The sequence below is a fragment of the Acinonyx jubatus genome, chromosome D2 (assembly GCF_027475565.1).
Source record: "Acinonyx jubatus isolate Ajub_Pintada_27869175 chromosome D2, VMU_Ajub_asm_v1.0, whole genome shotgun sequence".
NCBI lineage: Eukaryota > Metazoa > Chordata > Mammalia > Carnivora > Felidae > Acinonyx > Acinonyx jubatus.
This window is the reverse complement of record NC_069393.1, coordinates 33,998,526-34,014,846: the sequence shown is the minus strand read 5'-3', so window position 1 is coordinate 34,014,846 and position 16,321 is coordinate 33,998,526. Positions and strand designations below refer to the sequence as shown.

General features: G+C 36.6%; 1 protein-coding gene across 7 annotated transcripts in view; it reads right to left on the bottom strand.

The window, feature by feature from the left end:
• The window catches only part of ADK (adenosine kinase), a 528,728-nt gene that overhangs the window by 34,371 nt on the left and 478,036 nt on the right, over window positions 1-16,321 (bottom strand). For all 7 annotated transcript variants that reach the window (XM_053207898.1, XM_015067729.3, XM_053207897.1 and 4 more), the window contains one exon: window positions 6,979-7,065. In XM_053207898.1, coding sequence (XP_053063873.1) covers window positions 6,979-7,065 — 87 coding nt within the window. The remainder of the gene's footprint in view (window positions 1-6,978; window positions 7,066-16,321) is intronic.

Sequence of the window (16,321 nt, the reverse complement as noted above, 5' to 3'; positions counted from 1 at the left end):
AACCAGACAGATATGGTAGGTAAGATTGATCAAGTCCATGTAATAGCAGTTGGGTCCACTAATGAATTCAAATTAGTTCCATTTGACTAGTAAATATTCAAGATCAGGAAAGTGATACGCATATATTTTGCCATTTCACAATTCTATCTAAGAAAATTAACTTCAGAAATGTTGCTTATGACATTTCCTCTGGCCCTCTGTCACTAAATACAATCTTATAAATATCAACATTGTTTTCTTAGGATAAATATTTCTCAATAACATTCAAATTTAGAAAACTTAGGTTCATATTTGAACTTCAGGGTCTGATAGTCTACATGGCTCAGACTATCTGTCTTATTGAAATCTCCCAGAAGACAAAGTCCTTTGAATTCCATTATCTATTTATAATTGTACTAGGTGGAGGCCATCCAGGATACTAGTTCTTTGAGGAAGCATTCATGTTTGTGAGAAATTCTAGACTTTACAACTTAATTATTATTATTATTATTTTTAACGTTTATTTATTTTTGGGACAGAGAGAGACATAGCATGAACGGGGGAGGGGCAGAGAGACAGGGAGACACAGAATCGGAAACAGGCTCCAGGCTCTGAGCCATCAGCCCAGAGCCTGACGCGGGGCTCGAACTCACGGACCGCGAGATCGTGACCTGGCTGAAGTCGGACGCTTAACTGACTGCGCCACCCAGGCGCCCTATTTTTTTTTAACGTTTATTCATTTTTGAGAGAGAGAGAGAGACACAGAGTGTAAGCAGGGGAGGGGCACAGAGAGAGGGAGACACAGAATCCAAAGTAGGCTCCAGGCTCTGAGCTGTCAGCACAGAGCCCAACACTGGACTCGAATCCATGAACTGTGAGATGATGACCCGAGCCGAAGTCGAATGCTTAACTGACTGAGCTACTCAGGCGCCCCCAGACTTTACAATCTAAAATTATCCAGTATTCCATGTGAACCAAAGTTATTTCTCTTTTTTTTTTGTCATGGCTTCAGAATCATCTACCTCTTTAAGCCAACAAAGGCTTAAATAACTTTAGGCAATTGTTCTTGAAACTTGTTCCTGGTCCCACATCAGCACTAGAATAGCATGTCGTGAAGTGTCCTATGACTGTGCATCGCAGAGTGTCCTATGACTGTGCAAGGTATGAATCCCCCCTCCCCCACTGTGAACTTGGGCTGCTGTCCATGGTGAATTTCCTATTCTGAATAATGAAGTCAATTTCATACTGCATTTGATGGTTTTAAGGAAAACCGCTGCCTAAGAAATAAAATTCCTGGGTGGCTCAGTTGGTTGTGCATCCGACTTTGGCTCATGTTATGATCTCACAGCTCATGAGTTCAAGCTCTGTTATCGGGTTCTGTGCTGACAGCTCAGAGCCTGGAGCCTGCTTTGGATTCTGTGTATCCCTCTCTTTCCGCCCCTGCCCTGCTCACGCTCAATCTCTCTCTCAAAAATAAACATTAAAAAAAAAAAAAGAAAAAGAGATAAAATACCAAAGATGTCCTACTGAAGTTACAAGACAGGGAAAGGTATTATTGTTTCCTTGGGTGTGGGTGTGGGGGTGAGTAGGAGTATGCAACTCGTATCTTGGTCATCATCCAATAAATCCTCTGCATACAATGAGTGCTATATGAAAGTTTTGATTCTTGAGTGAATTGTTGTGAGAAATGATATATTTAAGTTATTTTCTAATTTTCTGAGTTGGACAGCTAAGAAAAGAGGTAGTGCAGAAAAAATATCACAAGAATTCTGTGCCACTTCTTTGCACAGCACAATTTAGCAGCAATTAAGAACAGGAGAGCAAGTTACACGTTTGGGAACAAATAAACAAGGTGAGAATAGAAAATACGAAGATAATTTAGAAAATCCCCATGACTCTCAGATGTATAGATGCGTGTTACTTGAGAAGGAAGTAGCATCCTTGTTTGAGAAACTTAAACCTTTTTCTCTTAACCAAAATTCTTTCTTGAAAATGAATTATAAAGTAAAATTGATGTTTCTTCTTATTAGATGGGAAATAGGGTAATTATTTACATTGTGATTGCTAAGTGCATTTAATAGTCATTTGTATACTATAGGTAATATCTTTTAGGGTGATATATTTTCTCTGCTAAAGCTGTCATGAGAAACTTAAAAATAAAAAGTATTAGAGGTTAGCACAGTTACTTTACTGTCATTCAAAAGAAACTGTTCTAAGCTATATATGGCTCTTAACTACATTTAACGAAGCTTTTTTAATCCTAAGAATGTTGGTCCTTGGGTGAGGTCTCCAGTCTTTTATCTGAGAGCTATATATATATGTTCTTGGGTATAATCTGTCAAAGGTGTACTCACTTTTAGTGATTTGTAGGTCTAGTCCATATTCCTACAGCTGCCATAAAACTTACAACTAAATCATATTAGATTAACACAGGCTGGTATTGACAGCCCACTGGGAACATATTGATTAGGTCCCCTTTCATGTTATTTGTTATGATTTTTCTTCTCAGTTTCATTTACCGGGAAGACACAGGGGAAGAGATTTCACCAGGAACAATGACAGTGCCTGTCACAAAATGTTCTCAATGTTTCCATTTGTTACTATGGCAGTGACAAAGAGGGTTCCAAATGAAAAGGCAGACCTGCTGTGACAAAGCACAGCAGGACAACAGGAAGAAATTTTCTCCTGACCTGGGAAATTAGGAAATCACACTTAGAGATTATAGAATTGTCTCCATTTCCAAGGGTACAATCGTAGCACTTGGGCTTTTGAGGGAGAATGTGAAAAGGGTAGTTCCATCAGGCCTGGCTATGGACAAATAAAGGGCAAATGTTACAGAGTTCTTAAGATCTCCAAATAGAACAAGGAAGCATGCTTGTAGAGGCTAGAGGGAATTGTCACTGTTACTGAACACTTGAGATGGAACTATGAATTTAATTTATATACATTTGGAGTACTCATTTTAAAATTATACATGAAAATCTATGATGTACTATAGTTATATATCTCTTATGTGGCTAATAAGAACACATGGCACTCTGGTACTGGGATATGTAATTAGCACATGTTAGATGAAGTGATGCTTCATCTAAGAAACTGGGACTGGAATATAGTAATGCAAAGTCACAAAAGACAGAAATACTCTTAAGCCAACAAAATTCAAAAGTAATAGGAGGAATATATTAACTATCTAAGGATAGAATGTGTCAGTCAGAGGAGATATGTTAATCAGGCAATAAAATAGAGCAAAGAAGAAGACACTACATAGTAAATGTAAAAGCTGCTATTGCCTCTCCATTCATATTCAAGGTAGAGAAGTAAGCTTCAACAGCTGGAGTATTTCCGATCCTAGTAGAAAGGCTTTCCCTAGTGTAGAGATGGAAGTAGGGGTTTTTAACCAATGAGATTTTTGTTTTAGTATTTCCAACTAACAAGACCATCTCTATTGTAAAATGGAATGCATTAGCTTGGTGCTATTAAATGGTTGATTCATATAACTCCTTGTATTCAGATTCCATGCTGACCCAGCAGGTTTACGATCTGTCTTTCTGTATCTCTGCAGTGCAATCGATTCTACTGCTTAGCAAAAAGCTCCTGGTTCAAACTCACCAGGGACTATAGTCCTTCGATTATTTTCCCTTTCACTTTCTCTTTCTTTTCTGCAACAATCTTACCCTAGAGTCCTCATGATTCCTATCAGATAACAAAAGCTCCTGTTCAATACACGAAATCATCTATTCAGATAACAGAAAGATTCTCTTTGGCAAAAAAACAGCTTTGGTTAGTAAGGCTGGTCTGTGGCTCTCAGTCCTAATGATGAGATTCCTCTAAAAGTTTAGAGAAGGAAGAGTGCAGTAAGGACACTGACTCTGGAGCCAGTCTGCCTGGATTAGAATTTTGTCCCTATTACTTTCTAGCTATGAGACTTTGAGCAAGTTACCTAACCCCTCTGTATCTCAGTTTTCTCATCAGTAAAATGGGGTTAAAAATAACCGACCTCAGTGAGATTTTATGAACATTAAATGAATTAATATTTGTAAAATGCTTAAGATGCTGATTGGCTAGTAGGTGCTGTATAAATGTTACCTATTGTTATACTGTATAGTTTGACTTACACAGAATGTGCTAAACATGCCCAGATAAGTATTTCAGTTCTAAAATGACATTGGAGTGTTCATGTCATTGCATGACTCAATCTGTCAGGATCTGATTATCCTGGAAATTGATCAGAGTAGGGTTAAAGTGAGAAAAATGGCTACCTCACTGAGGTAGTACCAGTAAAGTCCTGCCTACTGTCAGCCTGCCTTCCACCTTCTCTATAGTGATTTCAACAGCATGTAATGAAATCCACTGTTTGGATCCAGGGTATAATGAAAGTGAAAAAAGTGAGGAAGCTGCCAACATATTACACAAGGGGTTGACAAATTAGAGCCTGAGGGCCAATTCCAGCCTGTGGCCTGTTTTTGTGTAACTGGAGAGATACAAAAGGTTTTTACATTTTTAGAGTGTTGTAAAAAACCTAAACCAAAACAAAAAGCAAATACACAAACAAACAAAACTGGAATATGTAATACAGCTTGCATATGACTTGCAAACCTAAAATATTCACTTTCTGGCCCTTTATAAAAAAAGTTTGTGGATCCCTGTTCAACATACTTCCCTTACCACTTACCTCACTGTACCCCAACAATAAATCGTAGGTAGGTAGAGTGAAATAAAAAAGAGGCTGAAAATCCTGTAACAGAGAGCCCAAGTGTCTTGGTGAGGTAGTTCATTTATTTAAAAAAAAATTTTTTTTTTAACATTTATTTATTTTTGAGAGAGAGAGAGAGACAGCATGAGCAGGGAGGGGCAGAGAGAGAGGGAGACACAGAATCCAAAGCAGGCTCCAGGCTCCGAGCTGTCGCACAGAGCCCAACGCGGGGCTCAAACTCAGAAACTGCGAGATCATGACCTGAGCAGAAGTCGCACGCGTAACTGACTGAGCCACCCAGGCACCCTGAGGTAGTTCATTTATTACCCTTACCACGATACAAATGGGTAGCTTCAGTACCCTAAGAATGACTTCTCTCACCCTCAGAAAGTCCCTATGTTTTTACCCAGTACTGGGAACTTATAGGTAGGTATTTGTAAAGGAGTTTGTTTTTGCAGGGCAGCCCACGACTGAAGGTAGTGACTAATTAGGTCATTACTAAATATGATGGTACCTTACTAAATATTAAAAAAAATAGAACACAATGTTTTAAGTATTTAAAGTACTTAAATAATGCACACACAAGGTATAAGTTTAAAAGTTATGTACTGAGGTGACTGGGTGGCTCAGTCAGTTAAGCATCCACTCTTGATTTAGGCTGAGGTCATGATCCTGAGGTTGTGGGATCGAGGCCTGCATCGAGCCCTGTGTTGGGCTCTGCGCTTAGTATGGAACGTGCTTGAGATTCTCTCTCTCTCCCTCTCCCTTCGCCCCTCTCCCCACTCATGTGCACACTCTCTAAAATTAAAAAAAAAAAAAAAGTTATGTACGAATATTCTGGTTTAACCAATTTTAAGTGAGAAATCCATGATACTTCTTTAATGTATTACAGAATTTAGCTCAATTCTCGATAAGATATTTTTAGCCTACATGGATTTACAGCTCTGAAGAAATAAGGCATAGAAAAAATAGCTGCAAAATACTCTAATCAATGATAAAGACTTTCAGAGCATAGACACAAAAGATACAAGCATGGCAGTAAAATAGAATGTTATCTGTGGTATGTACTCTTTCCAAAGAAAAGGACATGCATTGGGGCATGTATGAGTCTATTGGTTAACAGCTCATTTAAGAGTAGGCATGAATATTTTCAAAGAAGGAAACATGACAAATTTATGTTGGTGAAAAAGATCATTAAAAGAATATCTATATTTTATTTTATTTTAATTTTTTTTTAACATTTATTTATTTTTGAGACAGAGAGAGACAGAGCATGAATGGGGGAGGGTCAGAGAGAGGGAGACACAGAATCTGAAACAGGCTCCAGCCTCCGAGCCGTCAGCACAGAGCCCGACGCGGGGCTCGAACTCACTGACCGCGAGATCATGACCTGAGCCGAAGTCGGCCGCCCAACCAACTGAGCCACCCAGGCGCCCCAAGAATATCTATATTTTAAACAATACTACATAATTTGAGATAAGTTTCCCATGATTCAAATTATCTTCCAAGGAAAGGAGGACAATGGTTAACTCTATTTGCCTTTTTTGTCCCTGTTCAAGCCTGATGTTATAAACAGAGATCAGGAGGGACTCTTCTGGATTATCAGTCAGGAATGTAAAGCTTTCTAGAGACCACAGTCTAGCTTAACTACACTTAACTAGAAGGGGTTTAGACATAGCAAAAGAACCTTTGAACCAGATTTTAGATCAATCTAAGTCATCAAGCAAAGGATCTTCCAACTGTCTTCAACTTATTTTTGAGTATTCATTCTAAAAATGATTTAGTCCTTACAAATTGTGCCACCCAGGTGCCCTGTGCCAGTTCTTACTAAGCCTGAACCAGACAAAAATTTAACCCTTCCTAGTATATCATAAACATTTAACTACTGTGTTAGATGTTTTAACCAAATGATACAATCTAAAGATACCATCCTTAGTTATTAGAATACTGTTTAAAATTCACCACAACTTGTTTAGAAGAACAACAATGTGTTGACATTTAAGCCTGAAGGACTATGAATATACTATATACTATACTTGATGCAGCTTGTTTAAGCAATATTCTCACACACAAATCACTGGGGTACAGCATAATAGAAAATTATCTTTAAGCCAAAAATAAGTATTTTTCCTGTTGTAAAATACCTTATAATATTCACAGTGATAGTAGCATATGGAAAGAACATTAGGAGTTAATTATTTACAAGAAGAAATTAAGTTATTAAATTCATAAATCTTGGCTAAGTGGTAGAGGCAAGGGTTAAAGGAAATGTTTAACTTGTAAGTATGAAATAAATGAGTCTGTACCTCCAACAAATGCATCTCCAGCTCCATTGGTATCAACAATTTCTTCCTGGTTTTGATCCAAGACAGCAAACGCGGTGACTTCATTTTCTGCAAGTAGAGCCAAAGAAAGGCAGAATGACTTCTCTTTATAACACTCAATATACAAACTCACCTAGTAAAGTTTGAAGCTCCTTGACCATTCATTAACAAACAGAGAGACAGAACCTGAGTTCCATATTCTGTACATGAGTACTTGGGAACCAAGGTGCAAAGTCATCTGTAAACAATGCTTTTCTGGGGTACTTTTCAGCATATACATGCTGTATGTGTTATATCTGGGTAGTTCACATATTTTGGGAATGACTGTAAATCATAGCAGTACCTTTCTGGACAGTATAAATACTTGAACAGAAACTACGAGCAAAAGAAAGTGTTTGTAAGGATTGGATCATGGATCTCTAATAAAGCTTCAAGCCTGACTGCATTCTTGGCAGTGAAATCTTGGATACAGTTGAAGAGCTGTAAATTTAAAATATATAAATAATGAGTCTTGGGTGTTTCTCTACAGATAATCACAATGGTATAATAAAAAACATAAGTACTATTCTGTTATGATACTTCATGCCAATGTTAAGAATTTCTGATTTTAGTGGGTTCATTACAAATAACCTAATCTGGTTACTTTTTACAAAGGAGTTCCTATTTCTTTTAAACTATATGTCAACTAGCAAAAGGGAAAGCTACCACTGAGTGTTTGGGTAGGACAAAAGGGACAGTGCAATGGGTTCTTGCCTTACAGCAGTCTGGACCAGGGCTTGGTTGTTTTGACTATAACGTAACCTAATACTTTAAACTTGGCCCTTAACAGTGGAATGGAGTTACTTGTGATGAAATTTGGCCCAGAGGACATCTGTAAAAGATTGGATAGTGCTTTTTATTGGTGGCTTGAACTTCTGAAATCACAAATTTGCATCCCTTATGGGGACAAATATGGCCAAAGACTTGTAAACTTCACTCTCACCTAAGAGAGAGGAAAAAGAGATATTGAACACCTTAGGGTCTTAATAAAGAGCCTAAGAATCTCAAAAAGCATGTTCTGGGGGCACCTGGGTAGCGTAGTTGGTTAAATATCTGACTTTGGCTCACGTCACAATCTCCTGGTTTGTGAGTTTGAGCCCTGAGCTGATAGCTCAGAGCCTGGATGCTGCTTAGGATTCTGTGTCTCCATCTCTTTCTGCCCCTCCCCGCTCATGCTCTGTTTCTCTCTCAAAAATAAATAAACATTGGGGCGCCTGGGTGGCTCAGTCAGTTGAGCGTCCGACTTCGGCTCAGGTCATGATCTCACGGTCCGTGAGTTCGAGCCCCGCGTCGGGCTCTGTGCTGACAGCTCAGAGCCTGGAGCCTGCTTCAGATTCTGTGTCTCCCTCCCTCTTTGACCCTCCCCCATTCATGCTCTGTCTCTCTCTGTCTCAAAAATAAATAAAACATTAATAAATAAATAAATAAATAAATAAACATTAAAAATAAAAAAGCATATCTTGTCTGCCTTCTCTTACCTGGTACTAATGTTACTTTCAACAAGAGATAAGCTCAGATATGATAATCTTCAAGATGAAGATTCTTCGCTTAGTGATCCCTTTGACCATATGACTGTAGATGCTAACACTCCATATCAGAAGCATCTACTTAAACTCTTTAAGTAACTAACTTTCCACATTTTGTAACACCAGAACAACATGGTAGTTAACAACATTTTGATTAATTAGAAGTTAAGGCATAACTATCCAGGATTAAATTTTCTAGGGAGTGTGTAGTATATATTGCTACAAAGGCAGAAAAAAAAAGTAAGCAGACTTTACTAGAAATAATTAGGAAAGGGCTACAATCTGATTTAGGCAAAAGGACTATACCATAAATATTTATAAAGAAATCTGATTTTATTACTTCCAAGTACAAGTCATACTATAAAGAGAATTAACAACTGTAAAGTAAGAACAAACAGCCACTAAATAAGTAAAATTGGCTAAGTTAATGATGCCATTACCATTTATAATAGGGTTACATTGCGTAATAATAAAATATGTCTATAAAACACTTAAGGTAATGCAAGTATTAATATAAGAATTAATTACTGGAGTACATATTTTAAAATAATTACATACAAATGGTAAGTAAGCCATAATTAGATATAATTCCTTGAGTTCTTTGTTTGAAAAAGTCATTGATTTTTGGCTGGATAAATCTTTATTATGAATAGAACCTAACTCAAGATGGGAGAGATTTTGAACTCTGTTCTTAAGAATCATGACTTCTGGGGTGCCTGGTAGTTCAGTTGGTCAGGCATCTGACTCAGTCTCAGGTCATGATCTCACAGTCCATGGGTTCAAACCCTGCACTGGGCTCTGTACTGACAGCTCAGAGCCTGGAGCCTGCTTCAGATTCTGTGTAACCTTCCCTCTCTACCCCTCCCCTGCTCATGCTATGTCTCTCTCTCTCTCAAAAATAAAATAAAACATTAAAAAAAAAAACCAAAAAAAATCATGACTTCTTGATCTAAACTACTGAAAAATAATTTTTTTTTAGATGTTTATTTGTTTTTGAGAGAGACAGCACAAGTGGGAGAGGGGCAGAGAGAGAAGGGAACAGAGGATCCAAAGCAGGCTCTGTGCTGACAGCCCAATGCGGGGCTTGAACTCATGAACCATGAGATCATGACCTGAGCCAAAGTTGGATGCTTAACTGACTGAGCCACCCAGGTGCCCCTAAAGTACTGAAAATTCTAAATGAAAACTATTTTCAGGATATATGTGTAGATCCTTGAGATGCTTTATCTTTAGATGTCATAGAGTTCATTTCTTGTAATATAAAGAATTTTTCACCTTTTCTACTTATTAATGGAAATAAATATGTAAGAATATCAAGACCGTAAAAGAACTATCATAAACTGGTATGGATATAGTCCAGTCTCTATTATCTTCTGTATCTAGAGTTATATTATGAGAGCTCCTTTCAAAATAATGACCCTGAAAATGTGTAAGACCTTGAAATGTGTTCTAAATTACTGAAGAAGGATTAAACAATGTTTAATAATATTTAAGTTCAATTATATTGTTGGTACATTCTGATTTTTTGAAATGAAATGATCTAAGTTAGTTTATAGAGCTATTTAACTCCCCACACAACTAACTAGACAGTATTTACCAGCATGACCTATTCTATAGCCTTCTAGACAATTTACTGTATGAACACATGAAATACCGCACTAAATCTTAAGACACACTTATAGGCATGAACATTATTCAGCTAATGAGGCCCAGGACATTCACATGACTCACTTGGACCTAGTTTTCTTAGGTGTGAAATGGGCCTGGAGTAGCTGTGGGAAGAAGTAGAAAAAATAGCTTTCTGTCTGAGTTGTAGAAAAATGACATTGTTAGTTCTGATCAAGTACTTAGGATAAATTAGAGCCTTTTATTCCTGCGACTTATTCATTTAATAACTGGAAAGCTGTATCTCCCACTTCCTTTCACCCATTTTGCTCATTCTTCTATCTCCCTCCCCTCTGGCAACCACTAGTTTGTTCTCTTTGTTTGTAAGTCTGATCCTTCTTTTTGTTTATTCATTTGTTTTGTTTTTAGATTTCACATGTAAGTGAAATCATATGATATTTGTCTTTCTCTGACTTATTTCACTTAGCATAACACCTTCTAGGTCCACTTATGTCATTGCAAATGGTAAGATCTCATTCTTTTTATGGCTTCGTAATATTCCATTGTGTGTGTGTGTGTGTGTGTGTGTGTGTGTGTGTGTGTGTATACACACACATACACACCACATCTTTATTCCTTCATATATCTATGGACACTAGGGTTGCTTTCATATCTTGGCTATTGTGAATATAGTCAATGGTAACTGGAATAGTGTTGTATGGTGACAGATGGCAGGTACACTTGTGGTAAGCACAGAATAATGTATAGAGTTGTGGAATCACTCTGTTATATACTTGAAACTAATGCAACACAATGTGTCAATTATACTCAGATAGAAAAGTTTTAAAAACAAGAAGTATATAATATGTGGGAGAATATTATTAATACTACATGGAATTACTAATAAAAAGATTTAGTAATTTTTTATATCTTATGAATTTTTGTTAAAGATTTTAATAAATCTTTAACAAAGCCCTTTTGGGGGGCTCGAACTCACAACCCCAAGAAAAAGAGTTGCATGCTGTACTAACTGAGTCAGCCAAGTGCCCCAAAAGATTTTTTTTATATCTTTTAAAAATGTTTTTACTTATTTTTGAGAGAGAGAGGGACACAGTGTGAGTGGGGGAGGGGCAGAGAGAGAGGGGGAGACAGAATCTGAAGCAGGCTCCAGGCTCTGAGCTGTCAGCAGAGAGCCCTATGCAGGGCTCGAACTCAGAAGCGGTGAAATCGTGACCTGAGCCAAAGTTGGATGCTCAACTGACTGAACCATTCAGGTGCTCCAACATTTTTTTATATCTTTAAGAAAAAAAAAGGTAAGTCAGAGCCATTGCTCCTCAAATCTTTCCAAACTTCTTTAAAGTGAGAAGGAAAAGGATTAATTATTATTAATATGTAATAATTATTATTTCTATTTTCCAGATTTCCTTTTATAAAACCACAAAATCATGAGCTTCTCCAAGCAGACAGGAAACAGAAAAGAACAAGTCAGTTGATACCAGATTTGTTTGGTGTCATTTATTAGATAAGAGCCTCAGGGTACCTTCATTAAGAACAATGAAATTTAGCTTACTTAAAATATAAAATAATAAAATTCAAACATTCTCTGGACAGTTTATATAAACAAATAATTTACTTTTCACTTTACTTTGACATAAACTTCACTACCTAATCACTTAGGAACACACTCTGGTTAGAATCAAAACATCTCCACATGTTTGTAATGCTAAGTCAATTATAGTAGAGATGGCAAGTTCACACAAATGCCACAATATCTAACTGAAAAAATAACAAAAACGTCAGGCACTCAATGCCAAACAATTAGATTACATGTTTTTGTAGCTTTACCACTAGCAAATTAACTATATATTTTTACCATTGTATACATACAACCTCATGATAATATCCTTTGAAAATTTTGTTCAAGGTATTTTAAAATGTCATGTTTTGTTATACACTTTTTGATGTCACGTCTAAATTGTGGGCAAGATGTAACTGTTGAAGATATATAGCAGGATGAGGTGTTTTCAACCTCAAGGTGGACTATAGTCACCACCTCTGCCACTGTCTCTAAGCATCCCCAGGTATGGAAAAAACAGAAGAGTGATGGCAAAATCTTCACCATGAAGTGAAAAGTTTAACTAGGTTAGAAACTAAAACTCTTAAGATTCTTAAAAGAGGTTCCTCTACCTTGGTCATTCCTTATAATGAGAGAATATTAATATTTTTGTTTGCTTGTTTTTAATTAACCTTTCATTTGGACATAATTTTAAACTTACAGAAAAGTTTGATGAGAAAGAGAACTCCCATGGAACATTTATCCAGGTTCACCAGTTTTTAAGATTTTGCCAAAATTTCTTTATCAATCCTTCCATATATTTATTTATTTATTAATTATTATTATTATTTATGCTTTCAAGCCATTTGAGCATAAATTGCATATATAAGGCCCTTTACTTCTTAATAATGCAGTGTTTATTTCTAAAAACAAAGATACTCTTTTAAGTAACCACAGTATAATTAATAAATTAAAAAACTTGTTATTTTATCTAATCTGTATTCCATATTCCAATTTTATTAATTGTCCTAGTGTCCTTTACACCAATTTTTTTCATCCACTACAGGATCCAGTCTAGAATCACATATTACTTTTAGTTGTCTCCCTCCCTTCCTTCCTTCCTTCCTTCCTTCCTTCCTTCCTTCCTTCCTTCCTTCCTTCCTTCCTTTTTTAATTTAAACTTTTGAATAGGTAATGCACACATATAGTTAAAAAATATGAATTTATGAAAAGGTATGCTATTAAACTCTTTCTCACCTCTTATCTCCTATGTATCCAGTTTCTAATTGTATTGCTTTCCAATCTTGTTATCACTGTTATTGTTTTTCTGTATATCCTCCCAGAATTTCTCTATGCATACACAAGCAAACATATTCTTCTTTTTTTCTTCTTAAAAAAAACATATCATACTATGCAGGCTGCTCTGGACCATGTTTTTTCACTTGGAGATCTTTCTATGTTGGTAAGCAGAGAATGTCTTCTTTTTTAAATTGCTGCATAATAGTCCACTGAATGGATATACTATAACTTTTTTAAGCAGTCCTCTATTGATGGACTTTTAGGTTGTTTTTTTTCAAGTCTTCTGTTATTACATACAATGTTGCAAAGCACTAATGCTTTTATTTTAGGCAGACCCTAAATTTAATTATTGTACTTAAAAGCCAAGTCTATAATTTCATTCCTTCTTTTACAGGGGGCTGACATAAGAAAACTAAGTTGTTATACAAAGAACATGAAATATGCTTGTGTCAAAGAATAGGAAAAGAAGTGAGAATCCAGGAAATGCTTTTGTTTTTCATTAGGATACACATACCAGGATATGAGCAAAGACACCCTGCTCAGACTGCCCTAATAAACAGGGTAATGAAACAGATGACAAATTCTGCTAATAATAGAGATTTATAGAACAATCCTAATTAACAAGGACTTTTGGGGAATGAAGAGAGCTGGGTTAATTTAATTTTCTGGTTAACTAAAGAAAAAGCACAAAGTCTAATTTTTAGTTAGGAATCTTTCTAAATGTATTAATATAATAATATACCATGACATCCCTGCTTTAATTAGTTTAGTTTATTGAACTGAATGAAAATTTTCTTTGATAATAGAGAATCCTACAGCACATGTTAATGTCATTATTCTGAATATCAATTCTTATTGTAGTTCCAAAGGTGTAAGTGCTTTCACGAAAGGCAGGATAAATGGAATAGTTGGAGGAACATTGGATTAGGACTCAAAAGACCCATGGTTTTGGTCTGGTGTTGGTTCAGCTACTTTATTCAACAAATGCTTATTAAGAGCTTATCATGTGTCAGGCAGTCAAGACTGGGAATACAGATGTGAATAGGTCAGACAAAAACCCTGCTCTCATGGGACCTACATTCTAGTGAGGATAGACAATATACAAGTAACAAAAAAATGAACAAGATAATTTGAGATAATAATAAGTGCCATAAAGAAAATAAAACAGGATGATGTGATAAAGTATGACTAGAGGGGCAAATTAATCTAGATGGATGTTACTTCACTGCAGAGGGGATGTGTGAATTGAGACTTCAATACCAAGATGGAGCCAGCCTTGTGAAGATGCAGGTGCAAGATATTCAAGAGCAGAGGCTCTGGGCTAGCAACAAGCTTGGTGAGCTAAGCCTGTTTAAAGTTAAGAAGACCACTGTAACCAGACTATAGTGAGGGTATCAAGATTGTGTGGCTGTGTATATGTGTGCATGTGAGTGTGTGTGGTGGGGGTTGGTAGAATATCATTCTATGTAAAATGGGAAAACACTGGAAGGTTTTAAACAGGGGAGTGACATGATCCCATCTTTGTTTTAAAAAGATTATTCTGGGGGCGCCTGGGTGGCTCAGTCCAACCTGGTTAAGTGACCGACTCTTGGTTTCTGCTCAAGTCATGATCTTGTGGTCTGTGAGTTCAAGCCCCACTTTGGGCTCTGCATTGACAGTGAAGAGCCTACTTGGGATTCTCTGTCTCTCTCCTCTCCTGCCCCTCCCGGCTCTCAAAATAAATAAATAAACTTTAAAAAAATTATTAAAAAATGATTATTCTGGCAGCCTTATAGAGAATGGACAGAATTGGGGCACCTGGGTGGCTCAGTCGGTTAAGTGTCCGACTTCAGCTCAGGTCACGATCTCGCGGTCCGTGAGTTCGAGCTCCGCATTGGGCTCTGGGCTGATGGCTCAGAGCCTGGAGCCTGCTTCCGATTCTGTGTCCCCCCCTCTCTCTCTCTCTCCCCTGTTAATGCTCTGTCTCTCTCTGTCTCAAAAATAAATAAAACGTTAAAAAAATTAAAAAAAAAAGAATGGACAGAATGGTGGAGGTTGGGAGTAGATTCAATGACACTACTTTTCAAGACCTTGCACAAGTCATAACGTGACTTAATCTCAGTTTTACTATACTTAGAAAATGAGAATAATACTTGTGCTAGCTATTTTCTGTGATTCTTACATGGATTAAGTATTAACAATGTTATGAAAGCATCCTGTCAAATATAAAGCCCTATACAACTTTTTTTGTTCTTAAATATGGTTTAATACTCTTCATTTCTGCACACCACAACACCAAGATTTCACTGCTTATGATCTCTCTGTGGAGGCTATAGAGAATGCAAACGCTAAGTTTTCACCCTCTTATTTATGTGTTTATATGTGTAAAGGTAATACATATCACTATATATTGCTACACAATTTTATAAGGTGTTCTTAGGAGCTTATTTTCTTCAATCAGGTAACAATTATTTGTTGAACACTTGCCATGAGCTCCTCATACTCTGCTAGATCCTTTGGGGGAGATATAGGAAAAATACTAAGACATGATCTGTCTTCTGAAAGAACTTACAATCTAGATGGAAAGAGAAATCTACCACATGTGAAAGAATTTGTGAAGTATCATATAATGTAATATTTATTATAACTGAAACAAGGGTTCAAAGAAGGAAAGCAACAATGTGAGAAGATTTCATGGAGAAGACTGAACTTAAGCTAGGTCTTGAAGATGTAGATAGTGAAGAGGAGAGGAAATAAAGATATACATATTCCAGAAGGCATAGAGAAAGAAAGAAAGAAGTTTATATGTTACATAAGGAAAAGAAATAATGCAAGATGGGTGGGGTCCAGCCCTCTTTAAGAAGACAAACCTTTGGATTTTATACATCAAACAATGGGATGCAATTGAGGTTTTTGAGTAAACAAAGTGACATTCATCAAGTACTACAGCAAGTGCTTTATATACTTTGTATCATGTATTTCTCACTGTAAGCTCAGGAGTTAGGTATTATTGACCTGATTTTATAAATGAAGACATTGACCCTCACAGAGGTTGTCAACTGCTCAGGGTCCTCTGGCAAAGCAGGACTTTGGGCCAAAAAAAAAAAAAAGAGAGAAAGAAGTAAAACGTGATTCCAAAGTTGCCATTTGAGCAATGTTGCTATCATTTTTTCTGAAAAAAAAGCTGATCATGGAAAAAAAAAACACCCACATTTTGATTACACATTATACAGCAGTTAACTGACATTTAAATTCCCTTTCTAAGCCTTGTACTGATAACTGAATTTTACCAAATTAAGTAGATAAATACTCCACAGAGAAC